Source organism: Hydra viridissima, unplaced genomic scaffold (genome assembly GCF_058129835.1).
Source record: "Hydra viridissima isolate aposymbiotic clone 2 unplaced genomic scaffold, HvirCarnegie_v1 scaffold_11, whole genome shotgun sequence".
Classification (NCBI taxonomy): domain Eukaryota; kingdom Metazoa; phylum Cnidaria; class Hydrozoa; order Anthoathecata; family Hydridae; genus Hydra; species Hydra viridissima.
In genome coordinates, this window is record NW_028324310.1 from 10,685,928 (window position 1) to 10,711,163 (window position 25,236).

Here is a 25,236-nt window from a genome sequence, read left to right on the forward strand (position 1 = left end):
AAAATAGTGAAAATAAAAAGTAACATTTTTTAGTGATAAATTTTAGTGATACACTGGTACGCGGGCTTTCTGCATGATCCCATAGGTGAATTCTAGTGACACACTGGTGTGCGGGCGTTATGCATGATCCCATAGGTGAATTTTAAACAAATATCCAAATTGTCAAAAAAACATCAGCAATTGAAATTTTCTACTATAAAATTCGTTAGCAAATTATTTAGAATTTTTAAAAAGTGCTTCTGTATACTTATGAATTTCTTAAGAAACATTAATTCAAAATAGTGGACCATTAATATATTGTTAGACAACGCCAGACCTCATGTGGTAAGGTCAACACTAAGGTTTTTATGACGAATTAAATATAAATGTTACGCTTTGGCTAGCACGATCTCCTGATTTATCACCAATAGAGAACCTCTGGGAGGTGAATTTAATAAACTACATGTCTTCAATAGTTATTACCGATTTTGAACAAAATAAATCATCTTTTTATTTGTTTTTTTTTTTTTGGTGGTGCGTTTAGATAGTAATTCCTTTCAGCAATTGAAGGATACTCTGCGAAAACTCTTATAGAATTTCATAAAATCTCGAAATTATTAATGAGTTTAGGACTTGGGTAACTTGATTCATTTAAACCTATTTAAGGACCTAATTTTAAAAATCTTACCACTCGCTTTTTTTTATGCAATTTATTCGCAATTTTTTTCTCTTGGCAACATGAACGTTGTTTTGCACATGTATGATAATAGACACCTATTTATGCACACATGCATGAGGTACAGTTTGATCCCCTTCCTTCCCTTCCTTCTTCTCCCTCATCATCTGATGAAGAGAACATCCCTGTGTTTGCAGATAATGAAAAAAATGAAAACAAGCAAATAAGCTTTCTTTTTTTTCTTTTCTTTTCTTTCCCATCGTTGCCTTAAATGAATCAAGAAGTTTGCAAGAAATTTTTATTGTGAAACTTTTATTTCTTTTTTTCATAATCAGTATTCAGAAATTTAAAATGATAAAGTGGAAAAAATATTCCAAACCCTTCGAAGTGGGTTTACAATTATTGAAAGCATATATATACGAAAAACAAAGTTTTGATTCGACCCTTTGTTTAACAGCCTCTTAAATGTTCCCTTTGTTGTGTAATTTTATTTCTTATCCACTATAATGGGGTTTTCTTTTTTTTTTGTTGTTTTGCTAATTTTACTTCTTTTTTTTTTTTTTTTCTGAATTTCAGTTCAAAGAATATTACTGCTAAAGCATTAGGTATATCAGCATGTGATTAATTAGACCACTTCTTTTGAAAATAAATAGGCTCCTACCTCGATAATAAAATATACTTTTGACGTCACCAATTTTATTTTAAAAACCAGTGCTTTTTTTTTTTTTTTTTTTTTCTCGTTTATAACATCTTAAGAATTTTTTTCTCCTCTTGTTAACCACCTCTTCACTAATTTATATAAACATTTTTTTTTTCTTATTAACAACTTCTTAACATTTATTTTCAATAATGATAAATAACTCAGAATTACATTAAACCTACGGAAAGCGAAAGCATGATGCAGAATAAATCGTTTTAAAAATGGAGATGCCGTCTTCTTACGGTATAATTTTTTTTTTTTTTTTTTTTTTTGAATAACAGCCTCAAAACCACTGCATTAATCTTAATCATACTCATTAAGAATTCAGTTGTTTGATCTGAAAGAATTATAAACAGAAATAAAAGTTGATTTATCATAGGAAATTCTTAAGCTAACAAACTGATTTTTATGTTTTGTCTAGAAAACTAATGCTTCGAGCATTCTGTCTAGAAACTAAAAAGGAAATCTGCTGTTTTATAAAGAATATTTTTAATGTTACTCTCCAAAGTTAAATTATTGTAAGTTAAATTTGCAGCAGTGTTTGTTTGTTTGTTGTTTGTTGTTTTTTTATTATTAGATTGGTGTACTCACTGTTAATCTATCTTTATTATCTTTTATTATGGTAACTAACTTACAATATCTATTTAGTTTTAGTCTATACTTTTGATAAATCTATCTTGAGCTAATAAGTTATTGTACAACGCGATGAAGTTTTTTTAATTTTTATCAATCAAACTTTAAATTATACTTTTGTTAAAATTATATAAAAAATTACGGTGCAGATATTTTTTTTAAACTCGTGCAAAAAATGTTTGTGTCAAATCATGAAAACTGCAATAACTTGTACAGGTTTTGTTTTAGGCTCTATTGTTAAGGTAAGCGCGATTAATGATCTATAAATGCTCCCACACCTGTATTCCATCGTTCTTGCGCGTTATTTTTATATAAGCTTATCGTTTATTTTTCCGAGTGTTTTCTGATTTTATCCCCTGAGCTTAAAACAAAAGAACGGGTGTACTTTCAGTGATGAAAGGCTGTACATTTTCGTAATAATTTTCAAATCACGATATTTTCAAATCACGATATTTTCAAATCACGATATTTATTCGTACTTTTGATAAAAATACGAATAAGTATAACTTATTTCACTAATAAACAAAATGTAAAGAAAAAAAAATTTTTTATATTTTTAGTTGAATTGCTTCTGAACAGCGTTAAGATAAATTATTTTCTTTTCTATTTATCTCTATCATCAGCCTACTTTATCTTTAGAGTAGTTTGTGCCAGCTGAACGACTCAATGGTGGATTAAGAATATTGTTTGTATTGAGAACATTAGTTTTTCTTAGGTCTCACGAATAAAACAAAAAAAATCTAATATGTATATAAATTTACATATGTGATTTTATATGGCACAAAAGTCTCCCTAGCAAAGACTTGTGCTATTTTTTATGATCCATTTTGTTTTGGAAAGAAAAGAATTTTTCCAGTTGAAATAGAACTTTATTATGAATAAAACCTATATTCCCTTTACATAACATAGCAGGTGGTATTTTTGTAAATAGAAAACTTCATTCTATTCTACCAATACTGTGAATAGATAATGAAACGCCTATATTACTACTGATTTGATTTCATGGAGCTCTTTTTACTTATTTCATTTCATACAGCAGTTTACTCTTGTAGTTGAAAGACTAATTTTGTAAAGGTTATTCTGACGATTAAGAGAATCGCATGAAGTAAAACGCTAAAATTATTTTCGTTAGGTTTTTTTTTAAGATCAAAAAAGAAAAAAAAAATTGATGTTCTAGTAATCCTAATTTCATTATCAAATCGTGACATAAAAAACATCCCTAGAGAAGATTCTAAAGGGGGGATTTACACTTTCGTTTTTTCATAATTTAATGTCATAAATTTAAATATTAAATTGCTAATAAATTCTCATTTTTCTCAACGATTTTTTTTATGGGTTATTATCTGATCCTTTAAAAAAAACTTGTGAATTTTATGATGAAATTTATATTCACCAAAAGAAGGAAAGCCAAAGATGTGCGGCTAAAAATTAAGGAGAGTAAATAAACTGCAGGTGTCGTGAAATATATTTAAACTATTGTTTTCTCTTTTTTGTTTTTTTAATACTAAAGCAAATATTTACGACTTTCAATTGATTTTCTAAAAATACTCTTCATTTTTTTCTCTGTATTAGTTTACATGTCAAAGAAGTTTTCTCAGACAATTCTAAGAATAGAGGGGGATAATGCTAACAAATGTATCCTTTAACTCACAGTAAACACAAATTAAGTTGCCCCCTGTTTCTGAACAGTTCTCTCACTCCCAATCCTTTTTTTGAAATGGTTTGCCTAAGACACATAATGTTTTATCTTAATCAAGACAGAACATCTACAATGCTGTGGAAAAATCTACCTGAACCAATTGCCACTAATTCATTCGGGAAAATGAGGTTTTTACTGCGGAAGTTGAATATTTTTTTACAACTAATTCCATTTGTTTTTGATTTTGGTTTTTTTTTTTTTTTTTTACTACTAGTTATTCAAACTTTCCTGTTAAACAAGTTTTTTTTTGATAATATGTAATTTTTGTATAAAATATATGCTTAGCCGCCTTTGTTTGCTCATTTATGTAATTCGTCCTCTAATTTTAAAAACCTCGTTCTTCGCCGAACTCTTTAATTATAAAAAACAGCAGTTTAAAAGTCTGTCTATTCAGGTTTGTGATGCTTAAAACGCAAGTAAATCTGAAGTACAACTCTTCCGCTTATTACAACTTTCAAATGATGACAAAAAAATATACATATACGGTTTAAAAGCGCTGCTTCAATCAAAATGACGTCAGTGATTTTATTAGAATCTTATTTTTAATTAAATTATTTATATTTAAAATTCTCCTTCCGAAGATGGCGCTGAGAACTCTACTGTTAATGAATAAAATATCCTATGCAACTATTTTATTCACTAGGAGTGACCTATAACGTGTGAAATGAAACTTGTGACTAACAACAATTGCGGTTTTCAAAGTACAATTCGAAAAACGGCAAAAGCCGTTTAATTATTTAACCCGATTGATCAACATCCTTTTTGTCTGTTTAGCATGATTTTTTCAAAACAAGATTTTGTTATTTATGCTACTCTGTGGCCTAAAATATTAAAATATAAAAGTATTAGCTCAGAACTGATACAGTTGTCTAATGCTTGAAAAGTTATTTTATGCTTTTGAAAATGAGCGGCTTTTTGATAAACCTCTTTCATTCAAAATATCTAAAATACTATTTAATTTTTAAATTATATTCGTTTGTATTCTGGTAGACCTATTTATATTTAGTGGTTAGCAGTTTTAATAATATTAGGAAAAAAACGTATATACATATTTATTAAACAAGACTCCATTTTAACCTGATATTGAAATGGTTGATTGTTTGCTGTTATTTTTTAACACAGTTCGTCATTTAAAAAAAAAAAATGGCTTGACGCAAATTATAAGTGAAAAGTAGCCAAGGGAATTGGAGAAAACTTGCAAAAATAGTTTTTTTTTTTTTTTTTTAACTTCAACACTTAAGAAGAAAAGAAAAAAATGTTTTACTGTTATTATTTTAGACTCTAAATCAATTATGAGTTGAGTATTCGATGTCCTCAGAACCAGAGATGACAAGCGTCGAGTTGGAATTGGTTTTTTTGATCACATATATATTGAACGTCGTATCAGATAATAGTATAAGAGGTAAGTAGTAATTTGCATGAAATCAATATTTTTCTCACAAAAAAGATGCAAAAAGGAAGGGGAGATTTATTTAATGAAATACATTGCGTGAAGCTTCTAAAGTAACGTATTGTAAAGTAAAGTATTGCAAAATTACTTGCAAAATGAACGGATGCAAACATGTTATGGCGTTTTAATCCTCCTTGCAGCCTCACTACAAAAAAAGTAATTTTCCTACATTGTAATAATGGTTTAACGCACATAACGCGATCTTTATGATGATGATGATGATGATAATTTTATTATTATCATTATTATTATTACTATTATTACTATCATTATTATTATTACTATTATTTTTATTATTATTATTATTATTATTATTATTATTATTATTATTATTATTATTATTATTATTATTATTATTATTATTATTATTATTATTATTATTACTATTATTATTATTATTATTATTATTATTATTATTATTATTATTATTATTATTATTATTATTATTATTATTATTATTATTATTATTATTATTATTATTATTATTATTATTATTATTGTTATTACTATTGTGTATAATAAAAAAAGTTTTTAGCAAACCTTACAGAGGAAATGAAGAAACAAGGGTCCCAGAAAGGATTTCTGAAAGGGCCAACTCAATTCTCCATTATAATTTTTTAATGTACAGTAGTAGTTAATGTAAATGTACAGTTGTAATTGTAAACTCCAATACTCAGCTTCTATTTGTCGGTAAATTCAAGTTGCAAATGGCTTTATATAATATATCGTTTTTGAGAAAGCAAATATAATCTTTCAATTTGATATAAGGTATTTTTACTAATAAAGTTAATAAAATTAGGCGCTGCCACAAAATAACCCAATCTATGAAACTTGTGTCTGTTTAAACTCATTTACAGAAGAGAATAGGTCATAAAGTTTTATTTGGTCTCCTCCATTTAAATTCGCTTTATTTAGTTATAATAGAAGTAAAAAACAAAAACATCTTTTTAAATTTGTTTAATCAAACGGTGATAACAAAATGGGGTGTAAATCACTGTGATCTTACCGATTTTCTATTTCATTTTAATCAAATCACATTTCTAAGGAGTAACTTGTGTTTAAGTGATGGAAATAGATATGGCATTTTTCATTTATAATCAAATTTTGAAAAAACCATAGTAGTTGAGTTAAATGTAATACAAAGTTTATACAGAAAGAGCTTCCTTAAAATGAAATTTTCAAAAACATAAAATTTTAATTACAAATAAAACTACATTAAGAAAAGTTATAAACCTGAGGGCAAATATCTAAAACCCATATGCTCGTTTAATTTTTAGTGATGGAATTTCGTAAATAAAAGTTTTACTTCCCGCCTATAATTTGAGGCAACAAATTACGCGGGAAAGTTTAGTGGATTGGAAATTTTCCTATAGGCTGACAACATAGTGAAATGGGTTTGCAACTAACAAGCATATATATATATATATATATATATATATATATATATATATATATATATATATATATATATATATATATATATATATATATATATATATATATATATATATAGCAAAAAAAAGCATGCATAGTTCTAAAAGCAAAACATCTAATCTAATTGAAAAAGTATTTGACAAATAACTCTGTAAAAAGATAATCTAGTTGAGTGCTTTAAATTCCACTTTGTAAATTTTTTTTACGTTTCATTTTCGCAAGTCTCACAAAATATCAACCTTTATGCATGGACAAAATACATTGTATGACAATGAGATCTAATTTTTCCAATATAATTATAAAAAAAGATTTCTCAGCTTTATATTTCCATTGAAGTCAAAATAAAATTCCTGAACACAAAGTGATTCTCAATCTAAGTCGTAATTTTTCTGTATTAAAAAATGATTTGAAATCAAAAAATTTTGCTTCAGTTCACTATTAAATAAGAAACTATTTTATAAATAAAAAGTCAATTCACATCACAACATTCTCATTCAGTTTGAAATTAATTCAAAATGTACAAGCAGTAAGAAGATTCAAGGCGATCATTTATGAACAAGTAGTAGTTAAAATGAGCATTGGTTTAGTTTTATCACGGTCAACCTTTCAAACATTGCGTGTGTTTCTTCTGGGTGTCTCCAAGCCTGGAATGGTAAAAAGGGACTCCGCAGCTGCTAATGAAGGAATTGCTATATTGTAACTAATAAATATTTTCTTCACTATGTGGTAAGCATTTCTGATGAAGTAGTGTATCATGGTAGAGTTAGTGTACAAGAAGAGGACAAGTCCTGGAATGATACATAACATTATTCAGAAACATCAGTTAATGACTATTGAGCATAGATTATCAGTAGTCAGTTATTATTAAATAGGAGGTACTTGCATCTGTATGGAGTTGTTGAGAAGTGAAGTTGCTGCTATGTTGCCATAAGCTTAGTCATGATTGCTGGCAGGTAATGTTCCTAGCTTGACCATTACTTTAAGTGATTGGTAATGTTCCTAGCTAACACTACTTTAAGTGATTTTCTAGATAAAAAACTGCCCTATTCTTTTTTCCAAACCTGATAACAGTGAACTTACCAGAGCACCTCACTGTAAAATTCTGCCTTCGTTTGAGTTTTTTTGTATTATGCCTCAACTGGATAAGCTTAAGAAACAGCATACTATAGTAAAATTTCTTGCCATCTTGTGATTGATCTAATATCACAGCTAGTCTTTGCGAAGTTACTTTCATTTTTAGTGGCTGTAGTAATAATTTTGCCAAATTTAATGTCATAAAAGTTGTGTACATCACATATTGTTTCAGCTATTCTATCATAAATGTACAACCCAGTGAGCAAACAAAATTTAAGAACAGCAGATTTTCTCTTTAGGATAAGCAAAAGCTAGTGGTTTGTCATGCCAATGAAACTTTTGTTATTGATAGACCAAATATCAGCTTTTGTGCAGTGAACATCAGCTACATTAAGCTCATCATGCAATTGAGACATCAGTTGATCATATTTTGCATTAATTTGTCAGATAAGGTTTTTGTGATATTACTTTAACTCCCAAAGCCCCCTACAGGTGCCACAACTGCATGTTTTCAAGTATGCTTAATGGTAACATGAAATCAATAACAATCAAACTGTCAACTTTATTCTAATTTGTATGTAACTGATGTTTGTTCTCTTTTTTGTATGTCTCATCTGCTGACTAGTGATCTGTATTCAATCTGCATATGAAAAAAACAACTGTTCTCTGTGTTTTTATTTTCACTATAAAACTTCTAATTCTATATCATATTTAAGAAAAAAATTAATGATTTATTAACAATCAAGTGTTCCAAAAATTAATTAATCAACACATTTAGCAATAACTTAATTGTCTTTTTCTTGAATTACTTTGAAAAAAGTTAAATTAAAAGTAGTAAACTTTTATCATCAACCATCTTGTAATAAAATGTAAATATAAACCATTCAAATAACTAAGGCATAAGGAACATAGACTAGATATATAATATATAATATATATATATATATATATATATATATATATATATATATATATATATATATATATATATATATATATATATATAATACCTGTAGAAAAATAAACATTAATTTGGCAAATTTTTGGTGCAATTAAAAAGTTTCAAAGTTTAGTGAATATAATTTAAATATGCTTTTAAGGCTTCAAAATCACTAAATCATCCAAAATATGATTTCAAATAAAAATCACAATGTAGGTGTGATTTTAAATGAAAATAAAAAATCACAGTTTATGGTTTTAATTATTTTAAAACTTACTTAACACTGACTACAACAACTACTACTATTACTATTTATTCTACTACTACAAATACTGCTTCTAATACCACTAATACTAATACTACTGAATGATTTTCTTTAGAACAAGAAGTGTCTTTTGTTTCTTTAAAGAAAGAGCCAACTGATATATTATTTCTTAACACAATGGCTGCATCACTTAATTGTGATGCATTTGGATATCCTACTCCTAAGATTGAATGGTTAACTGAGTCAGGTTTAGTTGTTCATCCAATAAAAGGACTTATCTCTATCATAAATAATGAGCTATTATTTCATGCTTTTAAAGAAGAAAATTACAACCCTACTGTACACAACTTAAAATACAAATGCAAAGTATCAAATAAAGTTGGAATTCTTATAAGCAAATTAGCTGAAGCAAAAGTTGGTAAAAATGTTTTAAATTAGATATTATATTAAGTGAATATAAATTGTTATTTTTAGATATAATATTGCAAGTAGTAATATGGTATTATCTTAAGCAATTGTAAAATCTCTTTAGTTATTGACAAACCTTACTCTCCAGTGATCCATCATCAGTTAGGTTTAATTGGGGGATCTGCAATTTTCACTTGTCAGGTACCATACTTTGTGACTTCATTTGTAAAAGTTTCTGAATGGCTCATCAAACACCCAAGGAAGGATGAAGCAGATAAAATCTCATTGGGACGTTCACAAAACCAATTTCATGTTCTGGATACTGGAGATCTAATTGTTTCTAGTATATTAAAAGAATATGAAGATTTAGAATTCTCTTGTATTACAAGGAATATTTTCAATAATGCCACGATGACCAATGCTCCTGGCAGACTTTATGTAGGCTTTGATGGTTTGTGACTTTTTATTTTACATCAGTTTTTTTTCAAGTTTGAAATTTTATTAATATATGTATACAAAAAACAAAAAAATGCAATTCAGCTATTTGTAAAACACTTTTAAATTTTTTTTGACTTTAATTAGTTTATTTCTTATATTAAATAGTGATAATGATTGTTAGTATTTCAAAGATAATACATAGATTATACAAGACTTTTTTAAAATTACAATCTAGTTAGAATTATTCTCAATATAGTGAGAATTTTAGAAGCTAAATTTACTGTTAAAAAAAGTCATTTCAGGTTTGCTTAGTAAAACAATTAGGGCTTCATCTTAAATATTACAACTCTTTTAATCACTGCTGTAGTATCTATTTTTTTGCAATAAAAATATTAACAATTAGTGTAATTTTGAGCACTAACTACTTATACAGCATTATCAGCAATCAATACTTATTAAAATGTTATCAGTTATTATATAAATTTTTGTATCTCAAATTATTATAGTAGTGCAGATAATTAATAGGATTACCATAAGAATTACTGCCAAAATAATGGCATTAATAATAGCTGTATTTTTAACTCCAAATATTTTTTAAAATGCTAACTTTAATGCAATTCTCAAAACATAGCCCACTTTCTGTAACATAGTTTTAGTTCAGTTAAATGTTCACTTCAAAAAACTTTTTTTTTTTGATAAATTATATGTGATATATCTAGTATATAGGTAAATCTATATAGTAGATATATCATACTGTGTTTTACATGCTATTACTAAAACAACTGGTGTCATTAATCTTTTTAATTTTTGTAGAAAATTTAGTTGAACCAAGCAACATAGTAAAACCAACAGGTCAAGTGATAGAATCTGGTCAATATTTTACATTGAACTGTCAAGCAGATGGATTATTTGATTATTTATGGTTTAAAGATGGTAAACTTTTAAATATAGGTGATCGTATTTCGGTTATAGTTGGGGGTTCAATTACAGTTGAAAATGCTAAGGAAACAGATGCAGGAATGTATAAATGTACGATTAAAAAAAAAGAGTTTGCAATGGAGTATTCAGCTGAAATTATTATTAAAGGTTTTCATTTACTTTGTAATTGCTTTGATTTAAGTTGTAAATATTTGCTTAGTTTGATTTGTACCACTCTTTTATGTTTGTTCTATTCAAAAATTTGCTTTACAGACAATTTACATATTTATTCACATTTATTGTGTTTAGTTCCTCTTAAAATTGTAAAAAGTCCAAAAGATGTGTTTACTAAAGCAGGTGGAGTTAATAGTTTTGATTGTTCTGCTGTTGGATCAGCTCCTTTTCAAAAACAGTGGTTCAAAGATGGGATATTGCTTCAGCCAAACAATCGAATATCTATCAAGGGTGATACTTTAACAATATTTGATACAAATCTTACTGATGAAGGTGTATATCAATGTGTAGTGACAAATAAGTATGAAACAGTGCAAGCTGCTGCAAGACTTATTGTTAATGGTATTTAATTAATAAATTATAAATTATATTTAGAATATTATTTATAATAAACTGAAATGAGGTCTAGACAAATGATAAAGTTTTATGTAAGTAGTTTTTCTTTGTAGGTCTTTTACCAAAAATTGAATCAATATCTGAGGATGGAGTCATTGATCAGGGGTCTTTACTTAAGTTGTCTTGTTCATTCAGTGGCCAGCCTCTTCCTGAAATAGGTTGGTTCCTTGATAATGAAAAACTTAATGGAGAATCAGCAAACATTACAATAGAAAGTGAATTCAGTAACAAAAGAATATCATTTCTTACCATTGATAAATCTGAAACAAAAGATTCTGGTCAATATACATGCATGGTAGAGAATAATGTTGGATATATAAAAGCATTTTCTACTATTTTAGTAAAAGGTAATTTTTTACATGCTTTGTTTATATTATTCCTGTTATTGTATAAATACAATGGTATTGCATAATTGTTTCTATTTTTCAATGAAAGTTAGGTGATTAGGCGAGAATCATTTTTCTTTCTTTTCTTTTCTTTCGTTATATATATATATATATATATATATATATATATATATATATATATATATATATATATATATATATATATATATATATATATATATATATATATATATATACATACAGTACTGTGCAAAAGAAAGTAGCACCTAAGAGAATTTTATAATATTCATAATAAAATGTCAAACAAAATGAAATTAAAACAAAAATATAGGTACAAGCATATTTTTTACTAAACTGTGTAATATAATACAAGTTTAATTAAAAACATTGAACTTTCTAGCTATACATAGAGACTTAATTAATATTTAGTGTGACCAACAATAACATATTGGAGCCTTTTAGTTATACTTTTATACATATTTTCAATAAATGTGATGGGGATATTATACCAATTTTCTTTTAGAACATTCCGAAGTTCATTTACATTCTTTGGCAACCTTTCCATCTTTCCATCTAAGAAGTCCCACACATGTTCGATTATGTTCAAATCAGGGCTTTGAGGAGGCCAAGGCATGATTTGAAGCACTCCCTCCTCTTCCAGATTTGACAAACAATTTTTAACTAATTTGCAAGTATGTTTGAGATTGTTATCCTGTTATAGGATAAAATAATCCCTGATCAGTTGTCATCCAGAAGACACAGTATGATTATGTAAAATATTTTTGTATTTTTCACCTGTAAGCTTTTCTGTTATTATAACAATGTCCCCTGACACTTTTATTGAAATACACCCCCGAACTTGAATATTCCCTCCACCATGTTTTATAGTTGATGCTAGACATGGCTCCTTCAATGCCTCTCCCTTTCTTTGCCTAACATACTGATGTCTATTTGTCCCAAATATTTAAAATTTAGATTTGTCTGTAAACAATACCTTGTCCCATTGATTTTTCAGCCACTCTTTGTGCTCTCTGGCAAACTTTAATCTTTTTTCTTTATTACCTTTGCGTAGTAAAGGTTTTCTAATAGCTACACAGCCTTTTAATCCAGATTTTTTAAAGATTGTCGCACAGTAGATGCGTGTACTAAAGTTCCACTTGCTCTTTTAAGATCTGAAATGAGTTCTGCTCTTACTTTCTTACGATTTTGTAGTGCTGTTATTTTTAAAAACTGTTCATCACGTAGGCTAAACTTCTTGGGACGACCAGACCACTTTTTATCCACTACATCACAAGTTTCATTATTTTTTTTAAACTATTTTTTGAACTGAGGCTCGCGAACAATTCACACGTTTGGCTATTTTAACTTGACTATAGTCCTCTTCATGTAAAATAATGATGCGATTTCTGTCATTTATTGATATCTTTGGCATTTTATGAGAACTGAAAAGTAATTTTATAAAACAAAACTTTTGAAATAAAAAAAAAAATTTTTAAACGAAAAAATCTGTAATTAACATGAGAACTAAACAGAAACTAAAAATTCTTCTACACACTCAACAGTTTTTCATGTTATTTATCAAAAAATATTTAAAATAAATTTAAGCAAAATAAATAGTACAGAGATTGAAATTATCATTTTCTAGTGTTGATCCTTATCCGCAATAAATGAGCAAACATTATAAGTGGTAATAAATGGTCAAAAATGATACGAGTTGAAGCCATCTAATAAATATTAGTTAAAAAAATAATATTATTATTAAAATCATTTACTAAAATAAATAAATATAGCTTTATTTAAAACAATAGCTTAGTTTAATTAAATAAAAACTCAATATTATTTACTTATATTTACTTAAATGTACATTTTTAAAAAAATTTCTTAGGTGCTACTTTCTTTTGCACAGTACTGTATATATATATATATATATATATATATATATATATATATATATATATATATATATATATATATATATATATATATATATATATATATATATATATATATATATATATATATATATATATATATATATATATATATATACATTCATACATTCATATATATATATATATATATATTTGAGCATTTGTAAAAATTCTTAGCAAAAAATTTTTGTAGTTTAACATCTGATATTAGTTTAAAGTGGTTTAATCTCTTGTTAAAAGCATAACAAATAATTTGTAAAAATATCAAGAATTTAGCTTAATTCATTGCAGAGTTGTAAAAGAAAGTGTGATCACCAATTTGCTATTGAGCACTACTGTTTTTCCTTTTAGCATTAATTTTAATAATTTTAATCTTTGAAGGTTCTCCTACAATTCTTGGATTTAAAAGACAAGTTTATGGAGTAACAAAGAAATCTTTAACAATTGATTGTCGTGGAAAAGGTTATCCAGATGTTTCTTTTAAGTGGTATAAAAAAGGAATTCAGCTATCACAAAGTAGCAATGTTAATATATATCCCAATGGGACCATTCATTTAAAAAAGTTCTCTGAAAATTATGTTGGTATTTATTGGTGTGAAGTATCAAATAAATATGGTAGTTACAAAGCTACTGTGGATGTTATCAACTTAGGTATATTTCTTTTAATCAGAACTATAAGATTAAATTCTTATTGAAGTTCTTTCTAGATAGCATTAAATGAAAAAGTATGAACAAAGAGTAGTTTAAAAATGTTTTAATCAGTTTGAATTTGTTTTAAGTTTTTAAGCTGGTATAAACTTTTTAGATCCTCCACAAGTTCTTCCTTTCACTCTTCACTCTGTTTTAATTGGTGACCGGTCTGAGTTTTTTTGTACATTGACTAGAGGCTCTGAAGTTGGTTTAAACTATTCTTGGTTTAAGGATGGCGTTCAAATAAGTGCAACTAACCAGAGAACATTGCTGATTAACAAAGTGCAGGATACTGATAGAGGAAGGTACACTTGTGTTGTAGAGAACAATGCAGGAAAAGATTCTTATTCCAACGATTTCACAGTTTATGGTATTTGTCTATGTTTTTTTGTTGTCTATTTTTATTATTTTGTTTGCAAATTGGGAGCCATTTTACAATCGATAACTGATTTTGTTCAAGTTGTAGTTTAAGGCTAAATGACTTTAGCTTTATAATACAAATCTTCGTTACCTCTAATCATTATAATAAAAAAAGACTTTCCTGAAATTTAATACAAAAAAACTATTTCTTAACATAATATATTAGGAAGTTGATGAACAGTAAACACATTAAATGTCCCATTGAAATTTAATATGAAAAAATAAAAAGCATTATTCTTTACATTCTCTATTCTTATTGGTATGTATTTTGACTAATACTCTCATTTGATTTCTGGTTTAGTTAATTGAATACTCTTGTTGAATAAAGTATCTCTAATAGGAGAAGATTTGTTTTGTAAATTGTAGCAACTAATATAGCAATTGTAACAATTTTTAATTTTTTGAAATTAAAAAAGGGACATTAAGTTGGTGTCTGGCAGCAGGAAGCAGGTTGGTTCTTGTTCAGCAGATGCATGACTAAAAATTTAAGTGATAAATTTTATATCAGGAATGAAGAATTAGTTTTAAATAATTTTTTAAGGTCTAATTTAACATTTATAGAAGAACCATCATTTATAAAATCTCCAACTGATGTGTCTGTCCTTGAGGGGTACTCTGTGATCTTGCCGTGTTTAGCAAAAGGTTTTCCACAGCCACAAATTACATGGTTTCGAAGAATAAATGACAAATTTTTTAGTGTTTTGCTGAACCAGCGTATTAAACAGTTACAAAATGGTACATTGTACATTGGAGCATCTCATGCTTCTGATAATGGAACATATGTTTGTCAAGCATCTTTCTTTGATCAAGATATTGTTCCAGATCCATTATCAAAAGAAATACAAATAGAAGTTCGAGGTTCGGGAATATTACAATCATTTAAGTTTGCTTTTATCTTTTTGTTGCATGTTATTGCTAATGAAGACATCTAAAATTATACTAGTTATAAAATTATGTTAATTAGAACAAATATATAAAGTAGTAAACTGTTTTCACATTCACTTTTATTTTTGAATCATGTAATAATGAAGATTAATTTTCCTTTAAAGTACCTCCAAGAATTGTGTTTACTTCTCCATCAGAAATCCGAGAAGGTAAAATGCAAGCAGTTAAAATTTATTGTTCTGCTATTGGTAGCTTAATGTTGTCTGTTAAGTGGTTCAAGAATAGTGCCATAATTTCAAATGACAATTCAAAGCATGTTTTCTCTACCTTGCTGAGTTCTGAAAGTGTACCCCCATCTCTTAATTCTACATTACTTGTTACTGATTTGTCACAAGATGATAATGGTGCATATGAATGCATGTTTATAAATCCATTTGGTATATACAAGAAAGAGTTTAAATTGTTCGTAGAGGGTATGTTGTTTTATTTTTTATTGTTTATGAAAATTTTGCTAGCTGTACATGTGTAAGTTCAGGTCTTAAACATAATGAATATATCTTTACAGAAGAGCCACATCATCCTGAAAGTCTGAAGCAGATCTCATCAACATCACGATCAATTCATTTATCATGGAAACCAGGTTTTGATGGGAATTCCCCCATTACGTCATTTCGTTTGGAAATGAAGTCTTGGTCTGCAAACTGGAATCAGGGAAAGTTTTTTATTACAAAAGAGGCAAATTATTTAGTTGAAGGTCTAAATCCAGGCTCCAAGTACAGCTTTCGTGTAAGTTCATCAAATAGACATGGAATTAGTGAAAAAAGTGATGAAATCTCATTTGATACAAAAGAAGAAGGTTAGTTTGGAATTATTTTGCTCCAAAGAGCAAATAGTTTTATAAGCAAGCTGGTTATTTTATGTAACATCAGTTTACATCTTGACTTGTTTTACATACTGTTTATATTGAGTTGGTGCTTTTATAATCTTTGTTTTCAAAACATTTGTCATTACAACAAAAACAATTTTAAGGTTGCAATTATTGGATCACAAATAATGAAGCTATTGTTAAGTTTTTGAAAAATGCATGCAATTTTTTTCATTTTTTGCATAAATAAAAAAGCTGTTTCTTAAATTATTTTTAAGTTAAAGGCCATTCATATGCATAACTTTTTATGCAGCATAGAATTATTCAAAAATGCAAAGCTGTTTTGAATCAAAAGTTGCAACCCTGAATTTTTTTAGTCTTGTTTCATAAGTTGTATATGATTTTAATTTAAAATATTTTTATTGCATGTAGCACCATCAGGGCCACCTGTTAATGTTACTGTCATCAGTCAAAGCAAAGACAAGTTGCTTGTCACCTGGCTGGTATTTTTTTTATGTTATTTAAGTCTAACTATAATAAAAGTTGCAAAAACTTCTTTATCCTATGAACATTTTACATGCTATTAACTCAAAATAAAATTGTAGCATTTAGTAGAACATGTGAAACATTCATAGTCTATTTATATTTTATGGGATGTACTTTAATAAAAAATATTTTTATATGCACTTTTATATTGTTCTTTTTAAATGTTTTTAATGTCTTCTCATTTCATAGGATTACGTTCTTAGATGTGTGTACTGTAAGTACATTTTGTTTTAGGCACCAGAAAAGATATTTCAAAATGGTGTCATCTCTAGTTACCGCATTTGCTATGTACCTGCTATGCATCGATCAGTAGCAAAACAATGCATTGATGTTGGAGCTATTAACTTTACTCTTCTTCAGGGATTACTTCAATTTACTTCGTATCAAATCAGTGTCCAAGCAATGACTAATGCTGGGGTAGGACCAGCTTCAGCAGGGGTCTTTGCTTCTACTTTAGAAGGAGGTATAAAAGCAGATTTGGTTTAACATTTGTGTCCTCAATTAAATATTAAAAAAGTTTTGATAATTTTTGCAGCTCAAAATTTTGTTTACTTTAGTTCCATCACTTGCTCCTCCTTCTGTAAAAGCACATACAGTTAATTCTCAGACTTTGTTTATTACTTGGAAAATAGTTCCTGAAGCTGCAGTTAATGGAATTTTGCGAGGTTACAAAGTATGTTTAATTTTACTACTTTTTTAAAAAACGGAAGAAGAATTTCTGTTGCTTTCTTTCTAAATTGGTGCTGTTTATCTAAAATGACAAAATCCTTTTCTGTGAGTATAACAATTAAAAAAATATTTTTAATTTTTTTGTTTGCAGGTAATTTATATTGATGTAGAGCACTCAGAGAAACATACAAAGTCAGTTTTAAATGCTCAGGAGACACTCCTTAACGGTTTACGAAAGTTCACTGACTATCAGATTGGTGTACTTGCATACACAAATGCTGGAGATGGTGTTTTAAGTCAATATATTTTTCAAAAAACCGATGAAGATAGTAAGTATGTTTCCTTATAGTTTTAAAAGTCCTGAGTTTCAAATATTTTTAAAAAAATTTTCATGTTTTATTTGTTGTTTATGTAAGTTCCTGATGCCCCATCAGAATTCTCTGCAACACCTGCTTCTCCTTCTGAAATCAGTGTTACATGGAATGAACCAATAGTTCGAAATGGTATTATTACAGACTATGTACTTTATTATCAAGAAGTTGGTCAGTATTCAACTCATCGAATAGAACTAAAAAGTGAAGAGCAATCTTACAAACTACAAGATTTAAAATTTGGTCAAAAGTATCTCATCTGGATGTCAGCTAAGACATCAAAAGGAGAAGGGCAGAGTACTAAACGAATTACAACAACTCCAAAAGATCAAGGTTATTCATTTTGTTAATGAATGAATAATAATGTAGGCAGAGAAACCACAGGTGTATGAATTCAAAAAAACCAAAAATATTCATTCCAGATTATTTTACAATATATTTTAATATTATATTATTTGTTCTTTAATGTATATTTAATGAAAGTGTGTTAGTGACAATTAATGCATTTAAACTTTAGTTCCTTCCAAGATTATCACTCCTCCTCGCTGGACATCAACTGCAAAAATTGGTTCTGATATAGTTCTTCCCTGTGCTGCTGTTGGTCATCCTAAGCCAATCATCACATGGTATAAGTCTGGCCAATCGTTTTCAGCTAGAAAACAAAAGCGTTTTATGGCAGCTGATATGCCCTACACTCTTTTCAATGTTCAAGAAGAGGATGAGGGGTTTTATAACTGTACAGCAGAAAATAAATATGGCATTGATTGGAATATTGTGACACTTATAGTGCAGAGTAATGATTTACAACTTCATTCCTGAAATATTTACTTTTCTTGTTGTAAATGTTGGTGTTACATTATCATTTTTCATGTTTTTTTTTTAATTTGAGTTTCATCTAAAATAGCAGCATAGTAAATAACCTACATTAATTTACTCTTTTACAGCTCCTCCTAAACCGCCACATACCATAAATGCCTATTTGGTTCATCGTTATTCTCTAAACATCACATGGCTATTAGGTTTTAATGGTAATAGTGCAATCATGGGTCACCATGTGAGATATGCTGAACCTGATAAAGCTAGCACATGGATAAAAGTGAAGTTGACTGCAATTCAAGCTTGGATAGTTGTTCATAATGTCAGTTCTTCCCCAATTTTTTTTGAAGTAGCATCTGAAAATGATATCGGAATCGGCCAATACAGTGAAACACTAAAATTTGTTGTGTCAGGAAACAGTAAGTTAATTAAAAATTAGTAAATATGCAGTCTGAAAAGATTTATTGTGGTTTATTAAGTCAAACATTTTGGATACCAAAAAGAGAACTCTTGGATACCAAAAAGAGCAGTGTACTTACATGTTTTTTGTTTTAAGGTGTAGAGAAAAGTCTTGAACGAATTGTGTTTGCTGCTAAATCATCCCAAGTTGAAAAAGGTTCTCTTAAGAAAATTATGCAGCCTACCCTAATAGTATTATTAATCGTGGCAAGTGTTATTATTATCTTGTTATTAGTTGCATCATGGGATAGAGACCAAAAACGATTGAGAAGTATTTTTTTAAACCTTTTTATTTTATCTAAGTTTTTTACTGATCTGTTCACAAAAGGTATTCTTTAAAATTCGTAATATTTGATTGAATTTCTTTAGAACCTGCAGCTTACCGTTTACTTTGCAGTTTAAAACGTGATCGAAATTTTAATAGCGATCCATATGGGGAACCAGCTCTTCCTTGGCCATGGAATATCAGGTTTTTATGTATATTTGTGTGTGTGTGTGTGTGTGTGTGTGTGTGTGTGTGTGTGTGTGTGTGTGTGTGTGTGTGTGTGTGTGTGTGTGTGTGTGTGTGTGTGTGTGTGTCTGTGTGTGTCTGTGTGTGTGTGTGTGTATGTATGTTTTTGATAGTTATATTGCTATTTTGAACTTTAGAAAAGGACCAAACACAGATTATGACTACATAGATTCGTTTGGAATGCCTGATGAGTATTTCCCTTTCAGCTACCTGGAGTCAACTGCAAAAGAGCCACACAAGTCAACCAAAGTTTCTCAGTTAGGAAAAGGATCTTGCAACAGTTTTATCTTTAAGCCAGCCGTAAACTACAGTGTTAATTATATTGATGAAGGAAAAAAAACAAAATGCACATCTGGTGAGGTGTGTAAACGTGTAAGTACTAAAGTTGGAAGTACTCAGAGATTAACCGAAAACCATGATAATCCTGAAGCTAACTTTTCTGCAATGGAGAAACTCATGCTAAGCCCTCCTCTACAATTAGCTCGTTCTAAACATTCATCACATAAAACAAGTTCCTCTGCTGAGATCTCCCTACTTACATTGAATTCCCCCTTTTCTCTAAAGGACCGAGGTATGGCGGATGGAAAGTCTTTAAAAGATATTTCTTCTCAATCCACATTACAAGACTCCTCTGTAAGAAAACGCGAAATCTTTCAAGAGAACTCTCAAACGTCGGCTAGTTGCAAATCAAAATCAAGTTCAGGTAAACGTAAAAGCTTTGATGGTTGCATATTGAAGACTCTTGAAAGCATTGAAGAGAAAAAAATATTAGGTAAAATAAACAGCAACCGTGCTGAACTCATAACATCGCCTAAGGTTGCGCTTACTAAAGATTATCTCGAGAATACAGTTTGCTCCTATGAGTCAATTTCTTCAACATGTAGTTCCAGTGTTGGAGAATTAAAACGAGCGTATGAATTTGGAAAAAAATTTGGTCTGCAAGACTTAGTTGCTGTGTATAATACTAATCCAGATTTCGATGATAAAGAATTGACTCTTCAAGCTCACGAAAAGCTACTAGAAACATTGTTGTTTAGTGGCATCCCTTGTGATTTGAATGACACCAAAGTTAAAATTCCTATTCCACTCAGACTGGATCATTTGTATGAAAATCAAGTAAACAAAATTGATTTAGGTGGTAGTTTGCGTGAACAATCGTTAGTTTGATATCTCTAAACTTTGTTTCATTTGCTTGGAAGAAAAATTCTCGTTAATAGTTCTTCGTGATCATTTTATCTTTCGGCGTTTGTTTATTCCACTTAGACTGGATCGTTTGTATGAAAATATCTTTCGGCGTTTTGTTTACTTGATCCCAATAACTCGGGTGAAATTGAACCGCGGTGATTTATAAAACACCATTTTTTTAAATTGTAAATATTTTATTTTAAATTATTTTATTGTCGAAGTATGTGACAAATTTAAAAATGAAAGAGATTTATTTTATAATATTTTCACAAACTGAATTGCTCATTTCAAATTAGATGACCCACTACATAGTAAGCCATCTCATATTTTATAATGTAAAGGGTGCTGAATTGTAATAGCGAATAAGTTTGTTTTAAATGAACGGATTGTTCATTGAGCGAAAATAAATAATCCTTTCATTTAAAGACTTGATCTTAAAACACTCTTAGTTTAAAGGTTAAAAAAGGACTAGATGTCTCTCTAGCTATTTACCTAATCTAACTACTAACACTAAATAATAGTATTAGTTTCTAAAAAAAATTAATCGAGCAGTTTCTTTGAACGATCCCAAGTAGAGAGCATGGACATTTAAGAGATGGACGTGCAATAATATTGTTTTTTTGGCGAACCTTACTCGTTGTGCATTGTTACGAATCTTTTGTTTTAAACAATAGAAATTAAATTATATTAAAGTCTGTCGGATTCGTCGAAAATTTTTGGGCTCGCCTAAACTTCCATCAACTTCCTTTAACTTAATAAAGATAACAGCAATAAAAGCAAGTTTTAAGCTTAATTTTATATAGCTAGACATTCTTAATAACGCTAGTGATGATGTAGAAATTGAGGTCACTTACTTAACTACTTCAGTACAGTATAACTAGATATATAATAAATAATTCAAAATATCAACTAGTTTTGTAGCTACCTTGAGCACAATGGTTTCATGTCCAGGAAACTACTCCATCTACTATAAAGCTGTAGACTTCCAGTTTATGAATATTTATGAATTTTCTATTTTTATGTTTAACAATAGAAATATATAGAGTTAAGGATAAATAACTTACACATAAAGTGAATGTAAATACAATAAAGAAAAAAATAATTTGTCACAGTTTTAAAGAATTTAGCGAAGCCAATTTATGGGAAACCGCAAGAATAGCTAAGTATTTAATATTAACATGATTTACCATATATACAGTGGTTTTCATAAATTTAGACGCACTCATTTTTTTTACATATATGTAAGAAAATGCTTAAAATAAAAATAAAATAAAAGTGCTACCGCTATGTTTGATATATAAATTAGTAGAGGAAGTGAAACTATTATAGAGACTATTATAGAGTACCTTAATTTTTTTTTGCAGGATGTTTATTACTCATTCTATACCAATTAATACAAAAAAGTTAATTGATAAGCTTGATTTTATTTTATTCATAAATTTAGACGCGCAATCAAAAAATATATCTTGTTAATTAACAGTTAATTAGTAGTTTTTTCTCCATATTTCTCATTAATAGGCCTAAATTAATTGATTTTGTCAAAAAACCTTATACAAATATGACTTACCTGGAATTAGTTAATCATTATTTAATAAATAAACAAAAGTTAAGTTAGTTTTTTACTAAAAAGACGCGAAAAATGAGCAAAAGACGTATCACTCAAGGTGAAAGATGGCAAATTATTGCTCACATCAAAGAAGGAACCAAAAGTAATAGAGAAATCGCCAGGTTAATTGGAGTATCTGAGAAATGCGTTCGGACAATGAGACAAAACTTTCTTCACTCTGGTCGTGCCAGCGAGAAAATAAGGCCAAGTAAACCCTTGTCAACCACCAGAAAGGACGATAGTGCCCTTTTTAGAGCTGTCAAAGCTAATTCAAGAATTAGTTACAAAGAATTGAACACAGAATTCAATACAACTCGAAGTACATCTATTTCTAAAAGCAAAGTCCGTACTGGAAAACAACCTAATTACATCAATTGACCTGCTTATGCTTAATGATAAACCATGGAAACTTCAACAAGATGGCGCTACTACACATACTACATACTATACAAAGGAGTGGTTCAACGATAATAATATCAAGACAATACCGTGGCCTCCATACTCACCTGATTTGAACCCAATTGAAAAGATTTGGGCTTGGATTGACCGCGAATTGGCAAAGGTTCCACACTTGGCCAGCTGAAGGACATCCTTAAGAAGATCTGGTATAGGGTCCCAGAAGCGATGTGCAAAAATCTTGTTGAGTCTATGCCTAGAAGAGTTCTTAGTTGTATTAAAGCAAAAGTCGGATACACAAAATATTGATTGGTTCATAAATTACGCCTCCTAATGTATCGTGCGTCTAAATCTATGAACAATTTTTTTTGTCTTATTTTTTTAATGACATGTAGTTGTACCTAATTATTACTTAGCATTTGTATTTTTTTTGTAAATTTTTTAAAAATTTTGTATTCTGTATGTATTTATCTAATAAATAGAAAAAAAGCTAAACCGAAATCGTTTTTCGTTATTGTTTTATCGTTAAAAAACTAAAAATTTCTATTCTCAAATATGAGTGCGTCTAATTTTATGAAAACCACTGTATATAAACTAATTTTTATTTGATAAAAACAAATGGGTTATAATGTGCTTTTTATGAGAAATGAAATAATATATGAAATATGAAAAACGTTGAATATATATTGAGGAGCTCATAGAGTAGTCGAGGCAAAAAATGGCGACATATCGGAAAAAATACTTAAAAAATACACAAAATTAAGGCTAGTGAATAAAGAACCAAGGAATTTAATAAAACCAGATCTTGGCAAAAAAACTTATTTAAGCTTTTTTATATTTTGCTATACTTTTTTTAGTCATTTTAAAATTATCCTTACAGGTCTATTTTATCATTGAAGGGCTTTGTTTATACGAAAAAAGTTAAAAAAATTTACAAATGTTCGTCTTGAAAAAATGATCAAATTTGTTCGTGCCGAATTTCCTATAAACTAATTTCCTTTACCTTAGTGTAATTTTGTTTAGTAATTTGTAAACGCGTGAAGTAGTTACTTTATCCTGAACAGTCTTATTAAACATGCTATAAAAGTTTAAACTAATACCACGTGATCAGAGTTTCTGTTTTAAAACTGTGGGCAGCCATTTTAGTAGCTTTTTTTGTTGACGGGTGAAAATTTAGATTTTGTCGGAAACTTGCATGGCTCGCTGATATCTGCGGCCTCTTTGATGTAAAACAATGAGTTGCACGTCCATCTCATAAGGTGAGTTTCCACTCATCCGTTTTAGCTACGTGAGGATGCGTAATTTGTAATTTAATTTTAAAAATTAATCACTGCGCATGCTTACATGATTAATTTTCCCATCCCTTTCCCATTCCCGTAGCTAAAACGGATGAGGGGAAACTCACCTTTATACGTCCATGTAGAGAGTGACATGGTAACGAGAAATTCGGTAATACCGCGTTTACCACGGTAAAAAAGGCGTGTTTGGAAAATATTTTGAGGTAATACTGCGGGAACGGTAACAGATCTGCAGTTATTTCCGTGGTAACGCTAATCAACTTTTTACATAAATTTTGACGCGCCTTTTTATCAAAATGTTTTAACGGATGAGGATGGGGATAGTTTCTGTGCCTATGTCACTCTCTAATCCTAAATTACCCCTAATGTTGTGAAAAATTTAAATTACCATCTTAGAAATTAAGGGCAGTACTCATTCCTCCGGCTGAAAATGAATAGGCTTTGACCAGTTCATGGGTTAAATCATTAATTAAAGAAATACTTTCTGTATAATCTGAAAAATAGTTTAAGTTCAGAGATTTTCATACAGTATATTGAAGCTGATAAAAGAAAACTGTTTCGGTATTTATTTGATAATCTAATTTTACTTTTTTGTCTTAAATTGTTTTATAAATGTGAGAAGCAGCTGTTTGAAGGTTTATGATGTTGACAATTTTAAGCACATATATAGGAATTTTTAAAGAGGCAATCCTTTTTGGACTAATTTAGGCATAACCGACTAACCATATTGCATAGTGGTGATTTGCAGTTGGATTCTATTTTCAATTTAATGTGAGAAAGTATGAAAAAGTAAAGAACACTAACAAGCATTTGAATAAAAACTAATAAATGGAAAACTTTTCTTTCGATCATCAAATCCTTTGTTCGGAAAGAAGATTTTCTGCAAGTTGTAATAATAACAGAAGGAAAGAATTCTAAAAAAAGGTGACCGTAACTTTCACTCTATATACTATTTTTGAACACTAATTTTTAGGAAATTTTTAAATTCTTTTGATAA

At 28.7% G+C, this 25,236-nt stretch overlaps 2 protein-coding genes across 5 annotated transcripts in view; both read left to right on the forward strand.

Annotated features, from left to right (window-relative positions):
• LOC145191085 (phenylalanine--tRNA ligase beta subunit-like) overlaps window positions 1-25,236 on the forward strand; it is a 144,361-nt gene that overhangs the window by 97,463 nt on the left and 21,662 nt on the right. The window lies entirely within an intron of this gene.
• LOC145191081 (cell adhesion molecule DSCAM-like) lies at window positions 1,460-21,212 on the forward strand. 4 transcript variants are annotated; one of them, XM_090066681.1, is made up of 23 exons: window positions 1,460-1,598; window positions 1,777-1,873; window positions 4,966-5,089; window positions 8,966-9,268; window positions 9,383-9,709; window positions 10,510-10,782; window positions 10,924-11,190; window positions 11,298-11,591; window positions 13,904-14,173; window positions 14,328-14,582; window positions 15,194-15,490; window positions 15,682-15,990; window positions 16,083-16,373; window positions 16,815-16,885; window positions 17,163-17,391; window positions 17,486-17,601; window positions 17,749-17,926; window positions 18,014-18,301; window positions 18,486-18,761; window positions 18,913-19,203; window positions 19,341-19,514; window positions 19,613-19,712; window positions 19,892-21,212. In XM_090066681.1, exons 3-23 carry the CDS (start codon window positions 4,996-4,998, stop codon window positions 20,919-20,921), a joined length of 5,733 nt encoding a protein of 1,910 aa, XP_089922807.1. In that variant the 5' UTR covers window positions 1,460-1,598; window positions 1,777-1,873; window positions 4,966-4,995; the 3' UTR covers window positions 20,922-21,212. The 4 variants fall into 4 exon arrangements, with proteins under 4 accessions (XP_089922807.1, XP_089922810.1, XP_089922808.1 ...); XM_090066684.1 differs by lacking the exon at window positions 1,777-1,873 and having other exon boundaries at window positions 1,485-1,598; XM_090066682.1 differs by lacking the exon at window positions 1,460-1,598 and having other exon boundaries at window positions 1,682-1,873.

Excerpts from the sequence above, each read along its gene's own strand:
- LOC145191081 (XM_090066681.1), top strand. The coding sequence starts at position 4,996 with ATGTCCTCAGAACCAGAGATGACAAGCGTCGAGTTGGAATTGGTTTTT. Across the intron at positions 9,269-9,382 it reads ATTAGCTGAAGCAAAAGTTG|TTATTGACAAACCTTACTCT; the intron begins GTAAAAATGTTT and ends AAATCTCTTTAG. Across the intron at positions 18,302-18,485 it reads AACAACTCCAAAAGATCAAG|TTCCTTCCAAGATTATCACT; the intron begins GTTATTCATTTT and ends TTTAAACTTTAG.